Source organism: Gymnogyps californianus, chromosome 5 (genome assembly GCF_018139145.2).
Source record: "Gymnogyps californianus isolate 813 chromosome 5, ASM1813914v2, whole genome shotgun sequence".
In the NCBI taxonomy this organism is placed as follows: Eukaryota; Metazoa; Chordata; class Aves; order Accipitriformes; family Cathartidae; genus Gymnogyps; species Gymnogyps californianus.
Window position 1 is genome coordinate 41,100,674 of NC_059475.1, and position 26,280 is coordinate 41,126,953.

General features: G+C 35.2%; 1 protein-coding gene across 2 annotated transcripts in view; it reads right to left on the reverse strand.

Annotated features, from left to right (window-relative positions):
* Positions 1–26,280, reverse strand: part of HEATR5A (HEAT repeat containing 5A) — a 68,605-nt gene that overhangs the window by 17,204 nt on the left and 25,121 nt on the right. For both annotated transcript variants that reach the window (XM_050897156.1, XM_050897157.1), the window contains 16 exons: positions 25,603–25,853; positions 22,271–22,382; positions 21,221–21,373; positions 19,754–19,853; positions 18,891–19,000; positions 14,613–14,776; positions 14,320–14,495; positions 12,750–12,855; positions 11,607–11,797; positions 10,992–11,151; positions 9,713–9,902; positions 8,971–9,140; positions 3,759–3,897; positions 2,439–2,618; positions 1,357–1,596; positions 451–632 (listed from right to left, as the gene is read on the reverse strand). In XM_050897156.1, the coding sequence (XP_050753113.1) occupies positions 451–632; positions 1,357–1,596; positions 2,439–2,618; positions 3,759–3,897; positions 8,971–9,140; positions 9,713–9,902; positions 10,992–11,151; positions 11,607–11,797; positions 12,750–12,855; positions 14,320–14,495; positions 14,613–14,776; positions 18,891–19,000; positions 19,754–19,853; positions 21,221–21,373; positions 22,271–22,382; positions 25,603–25,853 (2,624 nt within the window). The remainder of the gene's footprint in view (positions 1–450; positions 633–1,356; positions 1,597–2,438; positions 2,619–3,758; positions 3,898–8,970; positions 9,141–9,712; positions 9,903–10,991; positions 11,152–11,606; positions 11,798–12,749; positions 12,856–14,319; positions 14,496–14,612; positions 14,777–18,890; positions 19,001–19,753; positions 19,854–21,220; positions 21,374–22,270; positions 22,383–25,602; positions 25,854–26,280) is intronic.

Genomic DNA, 26,280 nt, shown 5'->3' on the forward strand with positions numbered 1-26,280 from the left:
ACTGAAATAGACCTTGTGAGTACAATCCATGCTTTTACCTCCTCTAGCTTATTTATTGACCAAGATCTCCTAGTGTGATCTCTGGTGTGCAAAGGCTACTTACTTCTAAGCAGAGTTTTAAATGATAGTTGTTCCTAATATTTCTTGCAATACTTCCACACTTTGAAACCAATGCTTTCCAAAAAACCCCCCAATGTTCTATTTTCTTTTTGCTGTATTCGAATAGGAAAGAGGGAAAAAACCTGAAACTTGAAAAACTTCAGGGCTAAAAGATCATATACCAACTGAAAAGATGCTTTCTAAGGAAGTTAAGTCCAAAGAAATTAATAATAGTTTCAGTAACAAACTAACTGAAACCCAACTCTAGCACTACGTACTGCAAAAAGCAAATTTCTTTTAGTGATTAACTGTAACTCTAAACTTTTCTAAGTTATTAGCGATGGTGCTTACATTGGCTTGATATTGCTCCAGAATTACATGACCTGGAAACTCCGGTTCTGGAACAGCTGCAAACTTCCGAACAACAATTAGCAACGTTTGAAGGCCAGAAAGACGAAGTTGATCACTGTGATCTGTGGCAGCCATAAAAGCCATACGGATCAAGTCAGCTAAGTGCAACACCAAAAAGTCATCTGAAGAGAAAACAGAAATTAAAAAAGAAAATAGTTTTATTACATTTAGATTTAGACATAATATAGTTTATAAGACTCTCCCAACATTTTCAAAACATATATTTTACATTTTACCTTACCACATATCAATGATTCACTTAAGGCAGCTTACACATACAACAATCTTACTTGGACATCTTATATTAGCTGATCTAGGCTCCTTTCCATTTGAATGTAAAAAAAAGTACTTAGAATAAAGCATAAATATCTTTATGTATGAGGCAGATTTTCTAAAAAAGAGTTTTGAGGAAAACGCCTCCAGATAAACATAGATAGGTACTGAAAATTGGCACTGTGTTTGTACTGGTAATTATGCAAATTATGGAAAGAAAAAAAAATGAAGTTTTTTAGTCATACTCCCAGATACCAAACTGTGATGTTGTAGGCTGGTGCCAGCTATCACTTCTGATTGCCAGTGCTTATGCAGAAACAATGGCTTCCTATGCATATGCCATGGTACTATAACCACGAAAGTGAGTGTAAATGCTGCAGTGATATGCCAATATTTTGGCAAATAAAAATTGCTCTACACCTTAATAAATATAGGCTTCTAATCAGAGTAATTAAAGGTTTCAACGATTACAAACAACAGATTTATGATGAATTTCATTAAGATGCAAACAGCTAACATTCATTTTAAGCATACTTTGCGTTCTGTGAAATTCTTTCAGTGCTTAACACATACCTCTTGAATCACGTTGCTTTCTTTCCTGAGCCAAAGTTATGTCAAAATGTGCGCTGCCAGCATTTTCACACTGGCTTATAATTTTACAAACACACTCTGCAGCAAAAACTCTGGTAGACCATCGTGGATTACTGAAAGGATGGAACCTCTCATCATTGTCAGACGTTAATACAGATGCATCATCCACTTTGGCAGTTTCCTCTTCTTGAGTGGTATCTACTGAAGCTACTGTATTGAAATCTGTATTTAGGACATGGGGAAAGAAAAAAGAAATGTAATATTCTTTCTCACTGTAACTGAATACTACGGAGGGACTCAAGGAAATCTCTTCAAAGTCCATCTCTAGCCTCCAACTCACTAAGACTCCCTTCCACCTTGGTGTCTTAAAGTAAATGCTAGAATTAAAAATAAAATGTAACAAAACTGTCTGCATTTGGTTGATATTACTTGCTGGAAGACAAGATCAATACCACAAAAGTAAATGAAGAACTGCAGTGAAAGAAGTGAAAGAAAAAAAAAAAAACCTTTTAAAATAAGCTAGTACCTTTCCAAATCAAAAAATCTAAATCCAAGTTTTCCTCCTGCACTGCAGGTAAAAGAAAAGAATTTTCTTCCCCACCCCCCAACATTCAGCACAGTAATTAATTTTATCTGCTCAGGAGTTTCGCTATGATATAGTAGGTCTGCATCATTCCTATTACTAATAGAAGAAAGGGTCTGAATATTTTTCTTGTAGGTAACTGCACAGGACCCACAAGCTCAAATGTATTCTGTATTTCCATTTCTGATATGGAAATAAGTTAACATTAGGACTATAAATCAACAAGAATATGAACAGGTAAGCCATACTAAAATGTTTACAAAAACTTGTTCAAATAGGGAAAAGGCAATCAGAAGGGAGAAAGCCATATTCCTTCTGAAAGAACTAAGTTAAAGGGTCCAATGTTTCAATACGAAGGATGATGATACACTTCATAAATGTCAAACATTCAAGAAACAAGAATACTTTCCCTCAGTGACACACTGTACTGCTGCAGGCCTTATTTTCATTGTGTTCTCAACTACAGTGTATTAGGACTTACCAGCTGAGGCAGCAAGAACATCTTTACAAAGCTTCAGCCAAAAAGAGAGCTTTTCAACTGCCATTGAAGTAAGCATATGAGTCAGAGTCTCTTTGATATCTTGGCACAATCTTTGATCCAATTCTTTGTCCAGCAAGCCCAGCAATGCCCCCTCCAGGCCTATTTCTCTGATGTTAACATCTGCTAAGAACAAAGTCTGTGAGCTGAATGCTGTACATCACGAAACTGCAGTAATGACCACAGAAACCCCACTGAAGGTTGCCCATAGAGTATCTTGTGAACAACAAGTATCTAGCTCTGAAATACTTTTGAAATAATAGTATTAATTGCTTTAATACCATATCTACATCATCTGAGCACAAAACAAACTTTGAACTTTTACAGAAACATACTAACAGGAAGAACGTTACCCCAGGGGAAAAAAAAAAGAATCCTACTCTGAATTTCACAGCATTACCATCACCGTAGCATCTGAGCTCCTGAAAAAAATTATCTTTGGCCATCTGATTCTTCACCCTGACTCACAAGGTAATTCTAAAACAATGTTTTAACTTGAAAAGGAAGTTAAAATTATTCTTCAACAAAGCTCAAAACCAGACACAAGGAAATAATTTATTAAATGAATATGACCAATTTTTATTTGCCCAATATTACCAATTTTAAAAATCAGCAGTTTTACAAAATGGCTATAGCCTATCTTTTCTGAAAATTTCCAAATAAGCTTGAATTGAAATCCAAAGTGAAATCACTTATTACCACCGTGCCCTCACAGGAAGGCACATGAGGATGAACTAGTGATCATTCTCAGGCCTTTTGGCAAAAAACCCAAACCTTTAGGAAGTTAAAAATTCTAGGGACCCCAGCTGATCATTACTTAACTAGCTCTCCAAAGAGGTCAACAGAAACTTTCTTCAACAGCTTTTGTACACCTTCCCTCAATGACAGATTTTTAATTTAAGAAGAGATTTATGTGGGAAAATAAAATTATGAATATGCATGTAAAATACAGGACTATGAAGCAGTTACTACAACAGCTACTGGCTAGATAGGCTTAGGTTTCTCTGGAACTCCACTTGCATTTTCTCATTTAGTGACCCTTACTATCTACAGTATATGAAAAGCAATAGTATTTTCATTTTATTGCTAAGAAAGGGTTTGGATGCTTCCATAATTTGGTACTATATAGAGAACTGAAGCAGAAAACCTTTTTGAGTTAAAGATTTCAAGAACGTAGCAAAGTTTTCATACCCATAGCAGAGCATGTTTAAAATTCACTATCAATGTGTCAAGCTCTTTGATCTCAAAACTTCATTACGTTACCTGGAGTAAAATCTTCTCTGCTCTCTTTAACTAATGCAACAGCATATTCTGATACCTCAGCAGCTTCTCTTTGCACAAGCTGACGTAAGCAAGCTACCACTGCACGTCTCAATAATAAGTATGAGCTACAGAGATTCACCTGAAACATGCAAGAAGAAACAGTAAGATGGCTAACAAACCTTTATAGCAATACCTCAGTAAGGCCGGTATTTTCTGAACAATTGCAGTTATGACAAATCTGTGAAGTCAGTAAGCATGTAATTGCTCAGCTTTTTTTTTTTTTTTAATCCCAAATGAAAGGATTTGAACTCCTGTAATCGATTTTAACTTATCAGTACTTTTAACTTTTTCTCTCCAAAGGTAACTTATAAGACTGGTTTGGGGCTGGATCCAACTCCCACCAGTATCGGCAGAAAGACCCCCATTAACTTCAATGACAGCTGACTGAATCGTGGTCTCAATGAACAATTAACCCTATTCTTTGACTACAGGGTATATATAATGGGCTTGAAAACTCAGTGCAAGAGAAAATTACTCAAATGATCCTCAGATGTAACTAGAGAAATGCCAATGTAACCAAGAGTGAGACAGTCAATCAGGCTTTAGTAAATCTGAACTCCATGCATGAAAGGAAGTTTGTAAGAAAGGGGAAAGAGAACACTGCTGCAATTTCACCACAAAAAATATTATATACTCAGATTACATTAACTTATGTTTTAGAGAAGGTGAGAGAAAGGGTGAGAATTACTGGTGAATATATCACACTGAGACAAGTCAGCTCTCCTGATCAGTTTCTAGCAAAAAAGTTTATAGCATCACCATATTTTAACACCACCAGGCCAGTGTTTGTTTTTTATACTGAAAAATACATGGTAACAGATTCATTATTACAAGAACAAGGAAAAACACTTAAAAAACCCAAGACACAGCCTCAAGGTGTTTTTGTTAGAGTCGAGCTTTCTGATTTTTTATTTGCTTGCTTTCAATCTTAAGAACATTCTGACGGGGATCCCAAAGATACACTGAACCAGCTGTGTGGCCAGGCAAGATGGCTACACCAATATTTATGCAGCTTCTTTTAAATTAAGCTTAGGTTATCATCAAAAAAGTTATTCTCTACAACTAAGCAATTGTGTACCCTTAGCTCTCACCATCCTTAAAATAGAGCTGAGTGTCTGCTGCAGGGAAACATTGCAGTAAGGTCATGCTCCTCATTTGTCAGCAACAGGTCAATATATGTTAGTCAAAATGACTAATATATATTAGTTAACACACAGTTAAAAAGAAAAACTTAAGGACAAAAAGAGTGATACAGAATTTCAGCTTTGTTACATCAACAAAACTAAGCTTCATCTTCTGAATTTCTGTGCATGCACATGAGTCTACAATACTCAGAATTACATATTTAATACACACAAAAGATACACTCTCTGCATAATTCTTCTAAAAGAAAAGAAACCTGACTCACTAAGTATGTCTGCAAGATACTTTAATTGAAACTTTAAAAACAAGTGAGGCTTTTAATGCAACATTTATGCAAGCAGGCTACACATTCTACTTCAAGTTAGACATGCGTAAATTCTGTGCTCATTTTTAATAGGGAAAAAACAGAGGATCCAATTCAGGCTACTGAATAATGCAAGATGCACATTTTTCATCTCTCTCATTCTCCCACATTCTAAGCAGGGGACAGGACTAAATAACAGACACAAAATGCAAGCATCACATACAAACTTAAATGAACAACCAGTTCCCTTTCTGTGCTTAACACGTTAAAAACAAAATTATGCCTCACTAAGCACATAAATGAAACGTATGTCTGCCATCTGCAGAAAGTTAGGAAGGGTCTGGTTAGGATGACAATCAAATGTCACTTGACATGCTAAAAGAAATTACATTAAAATGGTTAAAAGGAAAAGATGAAAGATGAAATAAAAAACACCACTGCAAACTGCAAAAGTTTAGGATTAACAAGGCACAGGGACCTACCAACACAGAATTATCCAACAAGATTTCCTGCACAAAAACAAATGACAAACCAGTCATGACAAAACCAAAATATAGATATCACAGTGATACCAATGACACATGGAGACCGTTACATGTAAATTCAGCATATATTAAAATTCAGAATCTTATCTCAAACATACCAAAACCCTTATGTGCTTACTTCATTTATCTTATATTTAATGTTGAACACACTTAAGTTGCAAGTCAGCTGCCCCTAAAATTAGTAAACAGTACCAAGACAACAGCACAGCATAGTTATTGACATTTTATACTTACCGTGTTTCAAAATATCTTTAATGTCTTGCAGCTGAAAACTGGTGTTCACTACATCATAAGCTTACACAGATAAGTCTTTAGAAGTCTGTGCTCACCTAAGTTAGCTTTAGAGCTAATGTTAAACATGATTAAAAGCGTATGATTTCTATTCCGCTGGAGCCAAGAACTTAACTGACAGGGTAAGCATTACTATTAGATGCAAAGCCCCGTGAAAAAAGATCCAATTGACAAACAAGGAATACTTTCAGAAGCTGAAGAAGGGAAGCTACATAACGACAGGCACATGTACACAATTTAAAAAAAACCAACAAACAAACAAACCCCCAAAAACGAGCCAGTGAAGCTGTGTTTCCATTCCCTGAGTCATGTTTTGTTAGTGCTAGCATAGTCACAAACTGAACCGTCTAAATACTTTGGGGACCCGAACCATTTCATGCTCTAGGGGGTGGGAAGACAGGTGGAGGAGGCAGCTTGCAGCTGCTCAAAGCAATTACGTTGGCACGCCTAATGCTACATTTATTTGAAAAAGGGAAGAAAAAGGAAAAAGGGGAGGGGGAAAGGGGAGAAAGAAAGGGGAGGGGAAGAAAAAAGAAAATGTCTATTTCAGAATTTTAAAAAGACAGGTTTGAAGACACAGAAATTTTCCAGAAACCTTGGGGGAAAAGGGTGGAGAGGGGAGTTGGTTCAAACATTACTAAAACAAAAAATAAAATTCTTTGCACATTTGTTTTCAAGATTTTATGAGTGAGAATTCATGTTTCTATGGACAGAAGGGGAAAAGATCACTTCTCTGACCACAGATTCTTTGCCTGTCCTGTTTTTCTGCCTTAAATAAAGAATGCAGTGGTGAATATCCACAGTATCTAGCGCCCAGCTTTTGTACTCTACTTCCCCTTAAGACTTCAAAATGTGTTGCAAAGGAGGACAGTCAAACCCTTGTTCTCCACTTGCAGAAATTTAAACTCATGGAGAATGACTTGCTGAGGGTCACCTTGCAAGCCAACAACAGAGTCAAGAGCAGATTTCAGGTCCAGTCCAATAGTTTATTCTGCTTCCTGAGCAAGATGGTGATTTAGTGGGTGGAAACTACACGGACGGATGGTGAGTTTTACAAATGCAGAATTCTGTTTGCGCAATGATCTTCTCACAGACTTGCAAAGCACACACTCAAACCTTCTTTGTTTATGACACTCTTGAGACACATTTTGATGTTTACTGAATTGGCAGTATCAGCAACATTGGCCGTAGTTCTGTAACAAGTTCATGAGAATGAGAAAAGCTCATCCATGTAATGCCACTGACTTTGGTGGACTCCTGCCCCATGAAGCCCACAATTGTTTCTGGGGTAGAGGTGAACACACACATGTGTACAGATGCACAAACACACACACACTCAAGCCATGAACCATGCTGCTTCTTACTTGAGTAATTTAATATTATAAGGTTCATAAAGTACTGTATGAAGTACTTTGAGACAATTTGTAAAAAACAATAAAAATCAGTAATATCGTATAGACAAGACAAATTTATCACGACATCCTCTTTATTAGTAGGTACTTGATATTAGTTAGAGAGATCATACTGTACATGGCAGCAGACTGTACATGGGCTTACATATGATCCCAAATGCTAATACATCCTCTAAGCAAGAGAGTGACTTATATGATTTGTTGTGATTTTATCATTGTAAGAAAAACTGTGTTTTACCCAGAGAAGAGAAAATCATAGCTGGTCTATGTTAAAAGAAAGAACACTTCAGATGAATTCCAGTTCTTCTGCAACTAGTATATCCATGCCTAACACAATGTGGGGCTGAAAGAGCTTCTCCTTCAATTTTTCCTGGCTCCCACAATCATGTTTTTAGTCAAACTGAATAAAGATAAATGGAAGGAATCTAAACTTTATACAAAACCAATAGATGGTTACTATTGATATAAAAGTGCTACCCAGGGGAAGATGTGAATAAGAATTGTGTTAGGATAGACAAGGGAGATTAAAAAAAACACCATACTTTATTGTCTGTGGGGTTTTTTTTCTCTCTGATTTACAGGGAGACTAGCTGGTCTTATTTAAAAAACAAAACCAAAAAAACCCTAGCTAGCCCCTGAAAACCCACCAAGGCCAATAACTACCAGAAAATTATTTTTGCTTTCTTCATAGAACTAAGTGCTTCAGAACAGCAGCTATTCAAAGACAGAGAGACTTTGGGGGAAAAAAAAAACCAACCCAAAAAAACCCCAGCAAACAAACAAAACCCCCCACTTCTTTGTCAAACAGGGCTGAAAAAGAGTTTTGTTTATTTTTTCCAAAGACCTAGTTTGACTATTACTTATGTAAGTGTCAGAAATTTTTACACTGACTGCCAAGAAGTCAGTACACTGAAGCATTAGTGCTACAGAAATTACAAAATTATCTACAATTTTTCACCATCATGAAAAAACAAACCCAAACAGAAATTACAAAATTATCTACAATTTTTCACCATCATGAAAAAACAAACCCAAACAAAACAATTCTCAGTAATTAGTACACGCAAGGTTTTTTTAATCAATCCTTCCCCTAAGACATAAAAAGCAGCAGAGGAAAAAAACTAGCCAACATAAAATAGCTGGTAAAAATCCAGCACAAAGTTGTAGTGGATGGTATATTCTGCCAGACAACTAGCCTTAATAAGAGCAGCAGAATGCACTTGCAAGCAGTTCAGAAGGCCAAGATTTCTACAGAATGTTCTCATCTTGTAAAGGGGAGGCAGAAACTGGGGAAAAAAATGAAAAAATAGAGAATACTTGCCTGTAGGAGAATATGAAACACCTCACCCCTAAACAATGAACAGTTCCTCTGGTTAAAGAAGCATCTGCATTTTTCAAGTGTTTCTGAACAAAACGTTTTAAAATACAAGGATATAGACTAGTAAATGTATACTCACACATAGGCAGCTTACAAGGCTAGACAAGTTGACATGTCGAGGAGCAAACATGTGAAGCTGCTGAAGGCAAGAGATGGCTTGAGCCTGAACAAGGCAGTCGGGATTATCCTGCATCACTGCACAGCCCAGGAGGCAGGAAGTTCTTAAGGCTGAAACTGTCGTACTGCTGCCTATATTCGGAAGAAAAAAGGGTTTTGTTTTTTGTTTCTGAAACATCAACTTTTTTTTTTTCCAAAACGTGATAACCTGTCTTTTTCCCAAGCCACCCATAAGTCTCATCCTCTTGAAGGATACTTTCTGTATCTATGTTGCACTCTGATATCAATGAGTAACGGTCACATTGCTCTCTGGAAATTTCAGTGTCCAGCTATCTAAAAGCTGATTTAGATGAAAATTTTAAATGTCTGCATCATAACTAAGACATAGACTGGCTCCTCACTCTTGAAATATGAATATCTTCTGTTTTCATGCTAAATGTAAGAATATTCAGCCCAAGGCAAGGCTTGGAGAACCAGTTCAAACAAAGGAAAAGATGTCAAAAAGAGACACTATTTTTGGAAAACTAGCAGTCATGTCACCTTGATTGCATAAACTCATGGCCTGTGAAATACTGTCTTACAATGAGGAAAAAAAAACTTAGCATGCACTTATTTGTTGATACAATTTGAATTACACATTCAAACAATGTTTAGAAATTTTGTTGCTAAACCCAACAAAGCTGATACTATTGTATGTTGCATACCTTGCAGCTCAGGGCCCAGCGTGGTAATAAGTGCATTTAAACAGCGACCAAGGCTTTGGTGAACTTCAGCGTAAGCAGGAGGCACAGTCAACAACAACATGAGAACAAGAGATAAGGTAGGTTCCACATGCACATGATACAGGGGGCCAGCTAAATCTACTATCAGTGACAGAGAGTGTAGTGCCCATGCCTGTAAAATAAGAGAAGCAGTCATGTAATGTCTATATGACAGAATAAATATGAGATCTTTTCAAAATTTGATAGTTCAAGTGAAATTCAGTAGTTAAGTGTAATAAAAGTTGCACTTTTAGGTTCCAAAGGGACAGATGGAGAGGTTATAGAGAGAAACTTTAAGAACCTGATGCTTAATAAGCCATTTTGAATATTTTACAAGGAACTGTATGTTCTGCAATGAAAGAACCATTTTAAATTTGTCAGTTAATTAAAAAAAAATTAATCTAATAGTAAATTAATTTAACAGTGATTATTATTCCTCAAATACATTCTACTCTTTGTAAAATTTCTTATAGTTCCATGTGCAAGAACAAGAGAATTATGAAAAAATACAACAGAGTTGCTGAAACAACATATTGTTAGCCTCAGTTGCTTTGCACCAATAGCCACATCTGTTTCATGTCAACATACAGTTCTTCTCTGTGTAAAGATACTGTAGATAAAGCTTAAAAAATTCTTTAACTGAGATTTAGACAATTACATGGAATACACTCAATGTCTCTTAAAGCTATTCTGATAGATAACAGTTTTAGCCACAGAGAAATAATTTTCATTAGCCTTCAAAACATCTCGCCTTATTCAAGGAAGTATATTGATCAAGTTCTACAGCATTCAGGCCACAAATCCCTGTTATTTACTATATAACCCTTCAACAAAAAATGCTGTGAGGTAAACATCATAGCAGAGACAAAAACTGACATGAACAAAAAAACCTAGGTACTATCTAGTCAAGGTCAAGATATAGGTGAATGTGAAATTAATCAATTCCTAAAACATCAGATATTGTTTTTGAAGCCAGCATATCTTAGCCTTATCAGCCTCATTGATCATTAAATAAGAACCTCCCATATCTCATCATAGTTCTTGTTTGGAAGGTGGATTTCAAGCAGAGGCTACAGTTTTAATTGGCTTTGCTGCTCCAGCCATCACCTGTGAGGTATGCCTAGGAGGTTGTGAAGTGTTATTCTTACAAGAAAAAAACTTATACTCCAGAACATAAATCAGTTAATTTGTAACATAACATTTTTAGGTAAGTGACAAGTACCTGTACATCAGGAGAAGTACTGTCCTGAGACAAAGTATAAAGGATTCCAACACATGCATTCAGGTGCTGAATAGAACTTATTCCTCCTAGGTACCTATACAGACATCCCAGAGCCAAAGAATGACCTGTTCTTGATACCACATCCCTAGCAGATTTTAGCCTATTAATTATAAGGAAAGAAAGCTGTTAGTGTAATCACCAAGACTGATACTATGTAATAAGCACATCTACAAATGGAATTTCTAGTATATAATCAGCAAAATATGTTATTAGACACTGTTATATTGCCAAAATTCTAAGTTCACTTATCATCTCTTATCTGAAGGAAGTACCAAAAATATTTTAGATATACTTAAACGATGTTGCTAGAACAGCAGCCAACTGAATTTATTTGAAAATCTACGTGCTTACTTAGAAAATCTTCTTAAAGATCAGCAAAACTAAGAAATACATGCAGAAGTCAGGCAGTGCATTTTCCTGTTAATTTCTGAAGTGAGATCAAATTCATGAAGGAAATCAGCTTTTAAAAATTATTTTCATAATAGGGGCCAAGTAGATTTCTCAAACATCTTTATGAACTCAACCAGTAACTTACCACACTTTTTTTGAACTTACTTGTCAAAACTGACTTGGGCTAATCCAGCAGTGAAGGCACTGTCAGAAACCACCTGTGCCAATCTGGCCAAACACTCTGCAGCAGCACATCTTAGGAGCGGATTATTGCTTTCCAAGGCACCCATTACCACTGTCAGGGCAGACCTTCTAACTTCTTCTGGACCTAAACTTCCCTTGCAGTTAGCCAAGTGCTAAAAATAGATATTAAATATATTAAACAGCAAGACAGTAAAGTAATCAGAACGGGTTTTTCTGTCAGTCATGCAAAAATTACAAAACCTGCAGAAGGAATTTGATTTTCTTCCCCTTTTATCTGAGGAATTTCTCTATTTTTATTTGCTGTTTTGAGAGTTAGAAGTCTAAATCCACATAAGTGTACATTATAGCACAACATTATCATATCAATATTGTGATTTTAAGAAATACTGGACAGATTGCAGTAGAACCCAATAAACCAACACACTAGCACAAAATTCAGGAAATAATATCAAGAAGAAAGCCAGTGAAAACAGAATAATGACACAAAGAAAAATCCCAGTCCAAAAAAAGAGTATGAGCAAAAGCTACAGCAGTTGTCTGGATTGCATATAAAATACGCCCCAAATACAAATATTGTACAATGAAAGGTCTTGCCTATTCTGAAAACATTTTGCCTTAGTTTGAAGAAAGCCTAAGAAGGGAAGAATGAAAACTGCACATGAACAGAGGAAAATACAAATAAAGCATCAGGGAAAAGCAACAAATGGCAGATAGTTATGAGATTATTTTACCAATTGTTACTTTTTTATTTATACAGTAAGAAATATGAAAGAGAGTGATAAAGACAGAAATGATACAAACAGAATTTTTCCATCTCTCTCCTATTTGAATGACACTAGTATAGATGATAGTATACTACAGTGTACTAGAATGGGTTTCCCTAACCCTTTAACATTAAAAACAGGAAAAATTAAACTGTGACTCTTCAGCACTTAAGAAAAGTGTGACATCACAAAACAATATATTATCACAGAAAACAGGACTGATCTTTACTTTGACTGTTAATCAAAACAAGAACTTCTGTGTAGACACATTTGAACCAACAGATGCCATATTTTAGTAACAGAGAGAGAGAAACAAAGGAGAGAAACAAAGGAGATTTACCTTTAAAGAAGTAGAAAAGGCTGACACAACATTTAGTTGTACTATTTGTTGCCGTGATCCTTTTGTTTGCTTTATGGAATTCAATAACTGTTCTAACACCTGGAGCCTTAAATAAAAACAGAAAAGAAACCACAGAATTAAAAATTAAGGAAACAAATCAAGCGCTTTTATTTTATTTTAGAACACATAACAAAGCCTATATGTTATAGAAACAGAGGTGGGACAAATCTATTACCCCAACTCTTGAGCATTTTCCTTCAACTGGCATCCCTGTCTACTACAAAAAATGTTTGTATTCCATATTAGAATAGGTAATTACTCTATGAACACGAACTTTTTGCCTTTGTTTCCTTGTAACATATGTATTCACAGATAATCCCTTAGGTATAAGTAACATTACACATGTTATTAAAAGGAACTGTGTATGGGAATGATGCCTTTTGACTTACAATTGAGAAAGGAGGAGGGAAAAGAAAAAGAAAAGGAAAATGCAGTTATCTGCAGCAATTAGTTCAGGTCTTGAGAAACAGGTGAAGAAAACCAACCAGCAACCCGATGACAGTAGGGGCAAAAAGCCCAGACAAACAGAAAAAAACCCACCAAAAAAAGCAGTCAGTGAAGACAGAATAAGGAAGTAAATGCAAGTCAGAAGAACATATCATAAAGCATATGGCAATTTTATTGGCAGGTATGCTTATATACAAACAGCTGCCTCAGGATTACACTAAATCCTGAGCATTCTAAGCAGTGAAGACATCAAGACTCAGGACTCACATGCTAAGCACTCATCCCTCACAGGAAATTACAAAACCATCACCACCTATAATGATCATGATCCGAGGGCTAACTACAGTTGGCTTGGAAAATATAAAGCTGTTTAATTTAAAAATAATTGATTTGCTCTAATGCTGCATTCAAGAAAATTACCAGCAGCACACAGAATAAGCAACAGCATGCAAAAACCTTGGGGAATTTCATGCCTCAGCAATCGGTGTGCTTATACATGTGAAACAAACCAAAATGCCATGTGTGCAGCAGGAAGATACATACACACACACAAAACCAAGAGAAGTCTGTGATACCTCTCAAGCATTCTTGTACCTTGACAGAACTGCGTTAAGACACACACTCTTATTTCTTCCCATCCACTTTTTATAAAGAATGAGGCAGGATAAGGGTTCAATTTTACTGCAGCTTCCTACCCCTTTTGTCCCTCTTTGGTTCTAAAGCATTTAGTAATTATGTATTAAGCACTACAATAATTGTGTAATAGCTCTTAAAATAACTTCTATTTTGATCTGGCTATCGAAACAAAACATTACTTTTCTTGGTCAACAATTTATTATAATGACAGTAACATCTTTCTAGATGTGCCTTTTTGTTGTGAGTAACTTCAAACAGAAAGTCTAATAATTTGTTAGTTTGAATTATATTATTCAGATAGTTTACAGAATCTACTTATACAATTCATTATTTTTTCAGAATTGTTTTCTTCTGCGTTCAATCTCAAACACTGTGACCGTCTTTAAGCATCTCCCAAATTCCCCAACAGTTACAGTTACTACTTTACCTGTGAGATTCTGCTACATGGGAAAACATAACTCCAAAAAGACGAGTTGCTGCACTGATAACAGACAATACGGGAGGTAGTGGTTTAGGTACTGAATCACCTTTTGCAACTTTCTCATAGATTGAGTAAGGGTCATACTCCAGGCTGCCGCCAGCTATACCGTTACCCAAAAGAAGCTGTAAGAAGGAAAAAAGTGATAGCCATATTTTTGACCAAGTCAAAACCAGCACTGACCCAAAGAACTACAACTGTATAAAAATATAATACCACCATTACACTAGATCAAAAAGTACCTGCTCTTCGATAAATCGGTGGTCAGTCTCCTGCAGTAAGGGACCAAGTAAAAGGAGATCATTCTCATGACAAAGGGGTGGAAGCAAGAATGTAGAGGCATCGATCTGGCTATCTGGGACAGTCAAGTCAGCCACTAACTCTTTTAGAACAGCACAGAAGCTTCCTTTAAATTACAGGAAAAAAATATTCAAAATTTTCAGTTAATTACTTGCCACAAGCAACTTTGGGAGCAAGATATTTGTACTGAAATAGCAACATCCATCTAACATTTTTCTTAATTCTTCAAATAGTTAATTGGAAAACACTCTCGCTACAGGGAAAACAATGGAGCACCACCTAAGATAAGCAAACTAAGCACATACAGCATCCTAGAAGCTGAAAAACAGAGACCTTGACCTTTACCTTTACGGAAGGCATAATGCCACACAACTGCTAATCCAGTAAGTTAGTTACATTTACAATTAGAGGAAAAAAGGCAGTTATAAGCACAGCCATATTTTCTTCTATTTCCTGAAAATTAATGCTGTGGAACGTATTACATAACCACACAGGAATTGGACTTCGCAAGCACATGTAATTTAAAACATCCGTCAGTTTGATAAATAACCAAAAGCTACAGAATGTACTCCCCTATTTCAGGAGTTTGCACTCAAAAAGCAAAGCATGAGGAATTTACTGTAGGTTACATTATGATAATTTACACTGGTAGTTAAAACGTTCACATATTTTTGTACATAATATTTCAGACAAGATGGTACATTATACATAAACAACAACATTAACATTAGGCATTCCAAGTCAGACTATTTTAGGTTATTAAAATAGTCCCTGCAGTGAGAGAACATTTCCAGTGCTGAACCACACGTGATGAGAAAGGTATAGCTTATCTGATAAGTAAGTTGTGTTGAAAAACACTGCAGAACTGATCTTAAGGAACGTACACTGTCTTTACGCAAATATTACATAAGAATTTACCTCCAGAGCATTAAGATTGCAAAGTCAAGTCCTCATGAATTGGGAAATATCAGCATTAAGGGGGGGCCTAACTCCACCTATCCAGTTCTTTGCATTCAGTTTTGTTGTCAGATGATCACACAATTACCCGTTTGCATTAAAGTTGCTTATAATTTTGCAAGACATGGAAGTTCCAAAAAGTGGGACAACACAGCTACCAGCACCTCATGAGCACAAGCAGAACCATTTGTATAGTTGGAGCTGGTAGCTGCAACCAGCTGTTTTACCCTTCCTGAATCTTGAATCTGTTCTGAGAAAGCTGACTTCCTCCCCCTTACCCCTCAAACCCCTGCCCCTGTCAGCCTCTCTCCTCTGCAGGCATCTGTTGCTTTGCCTGCCTCCCTGACTAATTAGCAAGTATGTCATTTTTCCCAAAATGCTTAACTCAAATCTAAATGCAAAAGGTTAGCACTATCACATATATTCCAAGATGCACAGTGTGTGAAAGGGATAGAAATTGAGCCTTTTTAAAAAAAACAATAATTAAAAACAACAACTAGAAACTGCTCTTTCATTAATTATTATAGATCACAATAAAAAAAAAAATTGAAAAATCATCTTTCTATGAAAACAGCTTTTCAAATAAAATTTAATGGAGATACTCAGCAATTTTTAACCAAATTAACATTTCTTTTAGTCCCAGACACTTGGCCATCCTCAACATGTCAAATAATATTATCCCAATGTAAAGCAGTTCAAAATTTTGAGCCAGAATGCTGTTCCAGCATTCTAGCTATTCATCTCATCCTATTAAGAAAGAGAAGTGAATGCTTGTATTCAATTTTATGGTTTAGACAGTGGAACATAACAAGCACAAAAAGCTGAAGAATGAAAAGAACACTAATGAGTTGTCTGACAAAATACATTAATTTCAGACCACAGAAAACAATAACAAATCTAATAATCAAAATTCAAATTACTGAAATTATTTGTGTGAAATTCTCAAATTGGACATAATAACTAAAATTTTTATATTAACTCACAGGAAATCAATGTTTCAGCCTCAAAAACATGAGCACATTATAATCTAAAACCGATGACACATGAAAATGATCACGAATATGAATCGTGATAACCTAATACATTCTTCTCATACTTGTCATTGCTGAAATAATGCAAAAATTCAGCTACTACTCATGCACACTCACAGTAAGCCTTCATAAAATTCTGCTGTTTGAGCAGATACTGATTTTTGGTGATGACAGAAAGCAGTAAGAGAAACATCAGAGAGGCAAAAAGAGAGCAGGAAAGGACCAAGCAGAGCCTAAACAAGTCCTAGTATCTCAGGCCTCAGAAATCTAAAGGTCTGAATTGAGAAAGAGGCTTGGAGCTATGAATAAAGAATCTGTTTTCAACTGTTTATTTTGCTGGGTATTTTGTTTTGTTCCTCTTGCGCTAAAGAAAACAAGCTTTGCACATTATTTGCAAAACTAAAAGCTTGAGTTACAACTCCTAATATATGTCCCCATCACCAATTTTCTCAAAAAGAAACAACTTGCAGGTTTCTAGCCTCTGGGTAACTACCTGGATCAAAGAAAATGAAAAGAAAAGAAATAAAACCATGAACTGGTGAAAGCTTCTCATTCGGTGTGTCACTCTGAGCCATGCAAAATGTGCCAGGCTGTGCAACACAAGAGTACTCCTAATATTCTTCGTAGTGATAATGACTAAAATTAGACATCGAAAAATCATCCTGAGTTCCATAATCATATTGCTTTCCCAAATAATTTATTTTAAAAAATCCTAGTATTTGCAAAGACATACAGTTTCTGTGTGAAGCTGTCATACTGGAAATAATATGGAAAGAATGGTACGTGTGTCAAGCTTTACCTTAAAAACTTTTTTTTGCATTTTTAAATGATGCATACTTACATGTTAAAATATATAACAGACCTTGAAAATAAACTCTGGCAATATATGCATTTCCATTCTTTCCCCACTCTCATACTGCTGTATTACAAATGGGTGGACAACTCTGACAATACATGTCAAATTACTGTTTTAATTCTAAGGCTATTTACAAAGCTTTCAGCAGGGCGACCACATATTTATAACAAACCTTTTAAGCTTTTTCTTTATTTATTGGTTCTAGAATGCAGCATCCTCAGCTAGGATGCTCTGTCACAAGAGTCAGGCTTTGCAGGGCACACTATAAAACACTGTATATTTTTCAATAAACTTAGACCATATGCAAAAATCCCAAACACACCAAGAAACCGCCAAAGCCACTCATACCCAAATATTCATATTCTATAAAACATCGCCCCTCTAATAAAAGAACAAAAGAAATAACTTGCTCTAAGGGATGGAGGTGTCATTTGCAATCTTTTAAGCCCAAGTCACAAGTGAATGTTATACACTATGCTTCAAGTGTTATATACAGACTCCTAATGTGACAACAGCTTTAAGGCAAAGGTCAGGGATTTGTCCTTATGAAGATTCACTTAGCAGTTACCACTAGATGGAGCAGATTATTTGAGTAAGGATTCCCTCCATGATACAGAGGACACAGCCAATTCAGTGCCTGGCTGGCCCATGTTTTCTCTGTACTGATGAAATACCCTGTACTTCTCTTTACAACTGTCAAAAACACTCTGGTTCCTTATTTCAGTACATAGAGTACTCTATGGCAAACAATTTAAAGATGACAAAGGTATTTAATGTTTTAGTTGAACTGTTAGACCTGTCTAACTACAGTGCATTGTTATTGGATTAGAGGATTAGATTTTAAATACTGCTAGTTATGTTCTGCTACAGAAAAGTAATCTATCCCCAGATTTTATTGAAATTTTTCTTTAAATACAAACTTTTTATCCACAATCAGCACAGGAACAGATTAATATATCTGTAATATATAAGTCTACTTGAAGCAATTAGATTCTTTCAATGGACTATATGCAATTGTTTTATGCTAAGATTACACCTTTTGGATTTAGGATTCAATGGAAAGTAAAACAGGCATCAAAGAAAGTAAATTCTTCAAATAGTTTAAAATTGCAAGGTTGTCTACCTTCAGGTTTCAACTAAAAATAGGACAAAAGCCTGTATTTGTAATAGGAGAGGGGAAAAAAAGATCACGAACACTAGCTTTTCAAAACCACAGTGACTTCACTACAATTTCATCAAATTTAAACAGAGGGAATCAAATTTGTGTATTAGAAAAGGTGGAACTAATTCTTGCTAGCTGAATATATGTTGAACAAAAACTTAAAAACAAGCCCATGGTATTTTTAATGGATTTCTCTTTGTAAGGAAATACGTACCTTCATAGGTCTTCGGAGGCAATACTGCTAGTAATTCATAAAGTTTATGTCTGTAAACCATTGATGGCGTTTTTAAAGAATTTCCATATGATTTATATATTGAAGAAAGCCTTAAAATATAAAAAACACAGAGATGTTAAAGACTTTAAGCGTTATGCAACACTCCGGTTTCATTTGTACCACTCTACTGAATAATTTTAAAATCTATACATAAGTACAGTTTTGATTTGCATTACCAATAGTAGAAGCAAAACAATTTATTTCACATGTTCTGACATAATGACTGGTCTCCGTTTCCAGTCATTATTTTTACTTAATACTAGAGAAATAAACAAGGTTTTCTATTTCCTTTGATTGTACCTATACTTATTACAATTAACTTTTTTGTGGATATATCTCTAAGTTAGTTTAGAGCCCAAATATATTAACTCACTACATATTCTGAAGGCAAAAGTTTAAAAATTATAAAACTCTTTCCAGCTTAGCTCTCAATCTAAATATAAAAAATGCCCACGTCTAAAACTTTTTGTCCAAGTGTATTCTTGAACTTTGTTTTTTATTTTATAAAAAATGACCGTGTGTAAACACGAATGTGTATGTTTGATTAAAAAAGCAGAATAAAACCACTAACTTAACAAAACCATGCAAAAATTTCTTCCCTAGCTTTTTTATACGATACTGGAATCTGCAAGACACGTTATTATGCCAGCTAAAGTCTTCAGCTATACAGCTGAATTCTATACTCTGAAGTTTGTACCTTGAAAGTGAAGTTCTTTAGAAAGTGCACTAAATCAAATACAAGAAGATTACTCTGTAGCTTTTCAAAACCAGAATCTCATTAACAGTTTCATACACACACTTACTGTGTCAATAAATCAACAGCACTTGGGAGAGGAGGAAGAAGTCTCTGAACAACTTCATCCGTAAGACGACCAGCACAGTGGGAAACAAAGCTTTTGATAGCTAGAAAAGGAATTGGATTTTAACTTACTTAGTGTGAGATATCTAGAAGAAAAAAAATCACATTAGTGAAGTAACACATTATTACCTCACTAATAATTTAAAAGTAGCAGATAGTATGCAAAAAAATTTTAAAATATTTTGACCAATAATTTAAGAAACTGATAAAAATCTCAAATGAAAAAAGTCATATTTACAGATGCACTGTTTCGGTGTCTCAGCTTGGACGGTCATATCCTGACTTCTAATTGCATATATAAATGCAAGCATTTTTTGCTTTTTGTTGTTAATTGAATTACAGGATATAACTCAATTTCATGATAATTCCATGATAATAATAAAAAAAAAGAAAAAATGGGAGAAGGATGATGATCAGATGACCTACTGCTTACTTTGCTAGCTTTCTATTTAAATTTAGCTTCATTACTGTACTTTAAGAAACAACTTATACGTACACAAGTATTTTTCATTATTTACAGAAAATTAAACTTGAGTTTAATTTTCAAAAAGCACCTAGAGAATATACAGTATTAAAGACCTATTTCCAAAAGAAAGAAAAAAAAATATTTAAAGGTTAATTGTTTAGGTTACTTCTAAAATGAAATTACTATTGAATTCCACACTTTCCGATAGATTTTAATAGTGAGAGAGAGGGGTGATCACTATACTAGGGTTCACATTTCTGCAACGCAAAGGACCTTTTATTACTCTAGAATACATGACTGAAACACATTAAGTATTTGATGATCACTGGAGTCATCTCTTGGAAACCCAAATTCACAATATTTCATGATAAAAAATTGCAACCTACCAGACAGCAGCCAAACACATAGTACTCTTTAGTGGCTGAGAATAGCAACTTCCTTATTGTAATTTTTACCTGAGTCTTCCCACTCTCACAAATGTGTTTGACTGACTCATCAATTCTATTTTGCTTACACTAAGTTACCTATTGGGAAACAGGACTGCTATTTACCAAATATAATAGGCTGTTTAAACAACAGAAGGTACCCTGGTTTAGGTCTTCATTCATTACTGTGATATATATGTTAAACAAGAGAAAAAAAGCAACCTTCCAGATATCATTTACTGCTTGGAAATCAACTGATTAGAAGAACAAGAGAAAAAACCCTCTTGGGTTTTTTGTTTCTTTGTTTTTTTACAAAAATGAAACACATGTATATATATATATAAAGAGATATATAGGTAAATATATATATACAAGCATGTATGGTGGGGAGTGAATAAATACATCCTTTACCATCCAGTGAAAAAAATCAGTATGAAGTGTCGTTGTTCTTTCAGAAGGAAAAATAAACAAACAGCCCAACTATAAATATGCAGAGAAAGACAAAGTAAATCTTGCTTACCACAGAGAGCACCAGCACGACCTTCCAGTGTTACTTGCCAGGTAAATGAATCTCCTCGTGTCTTCTCTGTTTCTAGGTCTTTAGGAGATGATGGAAAGATGCACTTCCACAGTAACAGCATTCGTGGCAGATGGTGTTGGACAACTGCAGGACCTGTAAACGTTGACAGTTGTCATGCCAATGTAAGGATTAATAAAATTAAATTTTCTCTTTGGTTCTTTTTTCTATGTTCACAAAATCTTTACAGCTGTGAACAAAACTTTATGCTGCTTTCCCAGCCTTCTCATGCATAATTTCTCAAATGTTTACTGTCTTGGTACTCCATTTTCATACATAACTACATACCCACTGACACATTTACCAGTATGCCACCAAGCCAACTATAATCTGTTTTATGAAGTACAGACCCTGTGGATCACCAGCATAAAAGAGATGTAATAAGCAATACTGTTATTGAGAAAAGCAAATATTTGTTATAGGTTAATGCACAAGCGTGTGTTTTCCCTAATCTAAGAAAAAACTGGGAGCTGTTGAGCAGAAGTAATAGCTGAAAACATGAAAGGTGCCTTAAAAATATGAACAAAACAGATAAAATACATTCTTCATTAGTAATTTAGTGATCACAGTCAATAATCTGACCACTAATAAATATCAGAAAGTTCTGTAAGATTTCAAATGCCTGACAAGAGGGAAATACAAATGATTAGCTCATTTTGTGCTGGGATAGATGTTAAAAAAATATCAGTGTAATTCTTCATCACCACAAAGACATCTGGTTAGACTGACTTTGAAATTTATCTTCTACATTTAACTAATAGCAGTCCCACTCAGTCACTGTTTTTCAGACATTGCTCCCAATGAACTAACAGCAAATTTGAAAGAAATTACATTTTTATTTTAGAAAGTTTTTCTAAAGATTCCAATTAACATTTTTTTTTTTTAGAATTATTTTGCAGTGGTAAATTAAATGAAACATCAAAAGAACTAAAGTCAGAGACAGAACACAGAACAGCTTAATGTAGTTTAAGAAAAATTGTAGAAAGCTACTACCTAATGTCATGAGGGCAGCTATCAACAGCCATCCAGCCTGTGTTCGCTGCAGTGAAATGCGACTGTTTTGAGAAGCAGAACACAACAAATCCTCTGCTACTGTCATGATTACCTTTGAAGTTAAAGAGAAAAACAGAGCATCAACATCTTAGTAACTACCAAATGTTTTTTCAATACTATTTGCTGTGATACTTAATCTTATTTCAGTGTCCCCAAATAAAATGCCATCTTCCTCTCACACTATGGCAATAAACTCAGGCTCATGAAGTTGCAATGACTGACTTCAGTACTAGTCTGGGACTGCTTCAACAGTTCTGTGGGGTACTAGGTAAGTTACTTTGCTGCTTTGTCCTCTTTCTTTTATCAGCAGTAAAACAACAGCTGATAATTCTCACAGGAATATGCACTGCAAGGATGGAAGTGTTCTGATATTCCATTTATGTCACTATGTAGAAAAAGGATAGCATGAGACCTACAAATTACAGCTCAGACGAAGTGCCAAGAGGGGTAACGATCTTTTTAACCTTGTTTTAGAATAAGGTCTATCATTCTCTCTGACAGTTTTTAAGTCAACAAATGGTATGACTAAACAAACAAGTTAGAATAGTATAGATAGAATTAATCCTATCTTAGCTTCTCGGCAATAATTGCACGCACCTACTACTATGTGCTAAATGTAAGGTGACAATCTGCGCTCGTTACCACAGCACAAGCTACCTAGAATTTACATTGGAGGAACACACACTGTGTCCGTGGACAATTACCACAGTATGGCTACAAATGCTAAAAGTATTCTGCAAGTGGTTTGCTTCAATTATGTTTCACATATGCCATAAAGTATCTCCTACATCTTGCATTATGTCTAGTCACCAAAACAAACTGCTTATAAATTAGTATTACAAGTAAGAAGTGTCATTATCAATAATATCATTGAAAGCCTCAGTATAGACAACATCCTTCTATAATTTTTTTGCACACTATAATTTAGTTGGACAGTATAGACAACACCATTCTAAAATTTATTTGCACACTTATAAAATGTCATTAAAGTTTCCACATGAAAGTTTGCTTCATGAAAGTTTGAAATTTGTACACTTCCAAAACTTCATGAAATATTAACAGTCTGAAAATATTAGTTTCCCCAATTCCATAATGCTATCAGGTGGCTGCAAATAAAAAACTTTATTTTTATAGATTCCTGATAGAATTAGAATATTTGATTCTAAAATTAAAACAGCATCCTTGTTAAATTATACTACTAAAAATCACTAACAACTTAGTATACTTAAATTACCTGTAAAACAAACATCCTAGAAAGGGCTTCATTTAATGATTTCTGACAATTTTTCTCTCTATGTACTAGGAGAAATGTCTTATTTTTGAAGGATTTTTTTTGAACATAAGTATAAGCACTAGTATGGAATGCTAAATATATATAAACCCACTAATTATTTTGTTTTCTTGAATAGGTTCCACCTGCAACTCTAACCACTCTCTCAAAGGAAAATGCATTAATATAAAACAGCTTCTGTCCAGGTCAATACTGCCTACGTTTGGTATTTCCTTTTCAAAACTGTGCTATTTAACACTGGTGTCTTTCAGCTCCTTAGAAGAGGAGCTAGTCTGGAATCTGGCAGAGTTCCTAGGAGAGAATGGAAAAGGGCTTTTGTCAACTCCTCTGTTCTCCCCCCTGCCAGCTCAGTACAGAATACAGTGTTTCTCCCACACTTTTCCGTGCCCTCCCATACCTCCTCCTGGCCCTATTTCATCCTATTCTATTCCTCTAAAAGAAATCTTTGTTAAGAATTATGTTTCTCTGTTAAATAGGAACTTTAGGTCTGCTTAGGTGTATAGTATTTGAATGGCACTTCTTATCTATATGACTGGGCAAATGATATTAATTTTGTTCTCTCCCCATGGTCTTTCAGTAATCACGAGGAAAAGTTTTTAAAAGCTAAGAAAAACAGGCTTTTTTTTTTTTTTTTTTTTTTACATTTATAAATTGTTTCATCAGCAGTTGGGACTTTGAATGTTGAGCACTGTAGCTAGCAATGTCTGTTAGGGAGTGGCGTGGAACTTAGTACTCAACAACACAGAAAGGGTGTGCTGGAATCACCGCAAGGGACATTTTTCTTAATGTACTAAAGCATTCCTTTCATCTTGCAGTGGTGTAATAACAAGAAAAAAAACCACAATCCTTGTGTCAAAGTGTGCCACTTCTTCTCTAATGTCCACTGGCTCCAAAACAGGTATTTTCAGAACTGAGAATGTAAGTTTCTACATTATGCACAGAATTAGCACGTACTGCTGATATTTGTGTTGCACCATGGTTTTCCAACTGTGAGTAGCTCCATGGATAAAGTTCTCATTGAGATAGAAACAGCTTCTTCTCCTGGTCTGTATTTCTACATCTGCATATCCCTAAAACTTCAGAGCACAGTATACCCTATCTATGCTAGCAGAGAGATTGGTACAAGCATCTTAAACTATGTTAATGCAAGAAATTGGTTTCTGTTAAATTCCGTAAAGCAAAATGAAAGCATCTATCTGTTGGACTTGATTAAAGATTTTGTTGGACTTGACCAAAGGTTTTCAAGATAATACATAATCGCTGTTATTTGTATAAGCACTGACTAAACTGTACACTGGAGAGTCATTGATGGGCCTGGGAAATATTAATTCGGCTTAATCTGTGGTTGAATGAGTTTCCTTCCAGGAAACTTATTTCTAACATCACAGCATACAATAGATCTATATGTATACTTCCAATTATTTTTTTATAAAAGAAAGATCTTTTCCTTTGGCAAAGTCTGACACATTTCAGCTCTATGGACTCCAAACTAGCCATTTCTCACCATTAACACTGCTGAAAGGTCAGCTTTCTAATTTAAGCCAATGTCAAACTGGCCCAGAATTGCAGAAGGTTTAATCTTGATGTAAAGAATTTAGTTTGAAATTCTGAAAAACATAACTCTACTCAAGAAATGTTTTCTCCAGGTAAACTTTTTCTTAGACTGTTTGATTTAAGTCCTTACAGCTCCACAGAATTGATCTCTGTCCCAAAACAACAAACTTACTTCTCCCCTAGAGAAAGGTAGCAGTATGAGTGGTTAATAAGGTCATTAGTGACATTTCCTGAGAAATTCACAATCCTGACACACGTGAGAAAAACACTTGCTTATTTGATTATGGTATGCTTCAAAATCCCCTTCTTGAGGAAACAAAGTATCTCATCAGTATATGGGTTATGTGATCATGTCATAAAGAATACATGCAACTACTACTGCAAAAACATCAAAGAACTGCCTGTAAGTAAAGTATTCAGACCATACCTTCCCTTTTCCATGTGGAATTCCTAAAGGACAGTGTTTTACTGCACCCAGCAAAGCAGCAACAGCAAAACTGTAGCCAGTTACTGCTTCTGGGGAGGATTTCAATGCACTAAGACGTTCAATGCAACGATCCAACAGTAAGGTCACATAGGAGGGCAATGCTACTGCAATACAGCGTAAACACCAAGCTGCTGTTAGTCTAACTGAAATGCTGGGATGAAGAATAACAGAAATTACTGCTTCCAGAATGCCTGAAAAATAAAATGCATAAACACACTTAAAAAATAGGCAAGTAGATTGTCAAACAAGCAAAAATGTATACAGAGGACTGGTGACCATACCAGTATCTAGTTTCTGTACTTCTTTTTAAAAAAAGTACTATTGATTTTTATTGTGAAATATTTCTTATTAAATTTAAATACTTCAGTACTTTTTAAAAAAGGTTGCCCTGAATGAAAAGTAACAATATGGAGAAAACCTAACATATTATGCAGTTATTCACCAACATGCACAGAAAATATCTGTAAGTATTCTCAAGGAAGCAGAAATCCATACAGTGGAAACAGATGTCCATTTGAACCCATCCAGAAGAAAATGCAGCTAAATGAAAACAATAAAGGTAGATGAAGATACCCAGCTCAATCAAACTGATTTACTATAAACATTATGAAGTGTTGG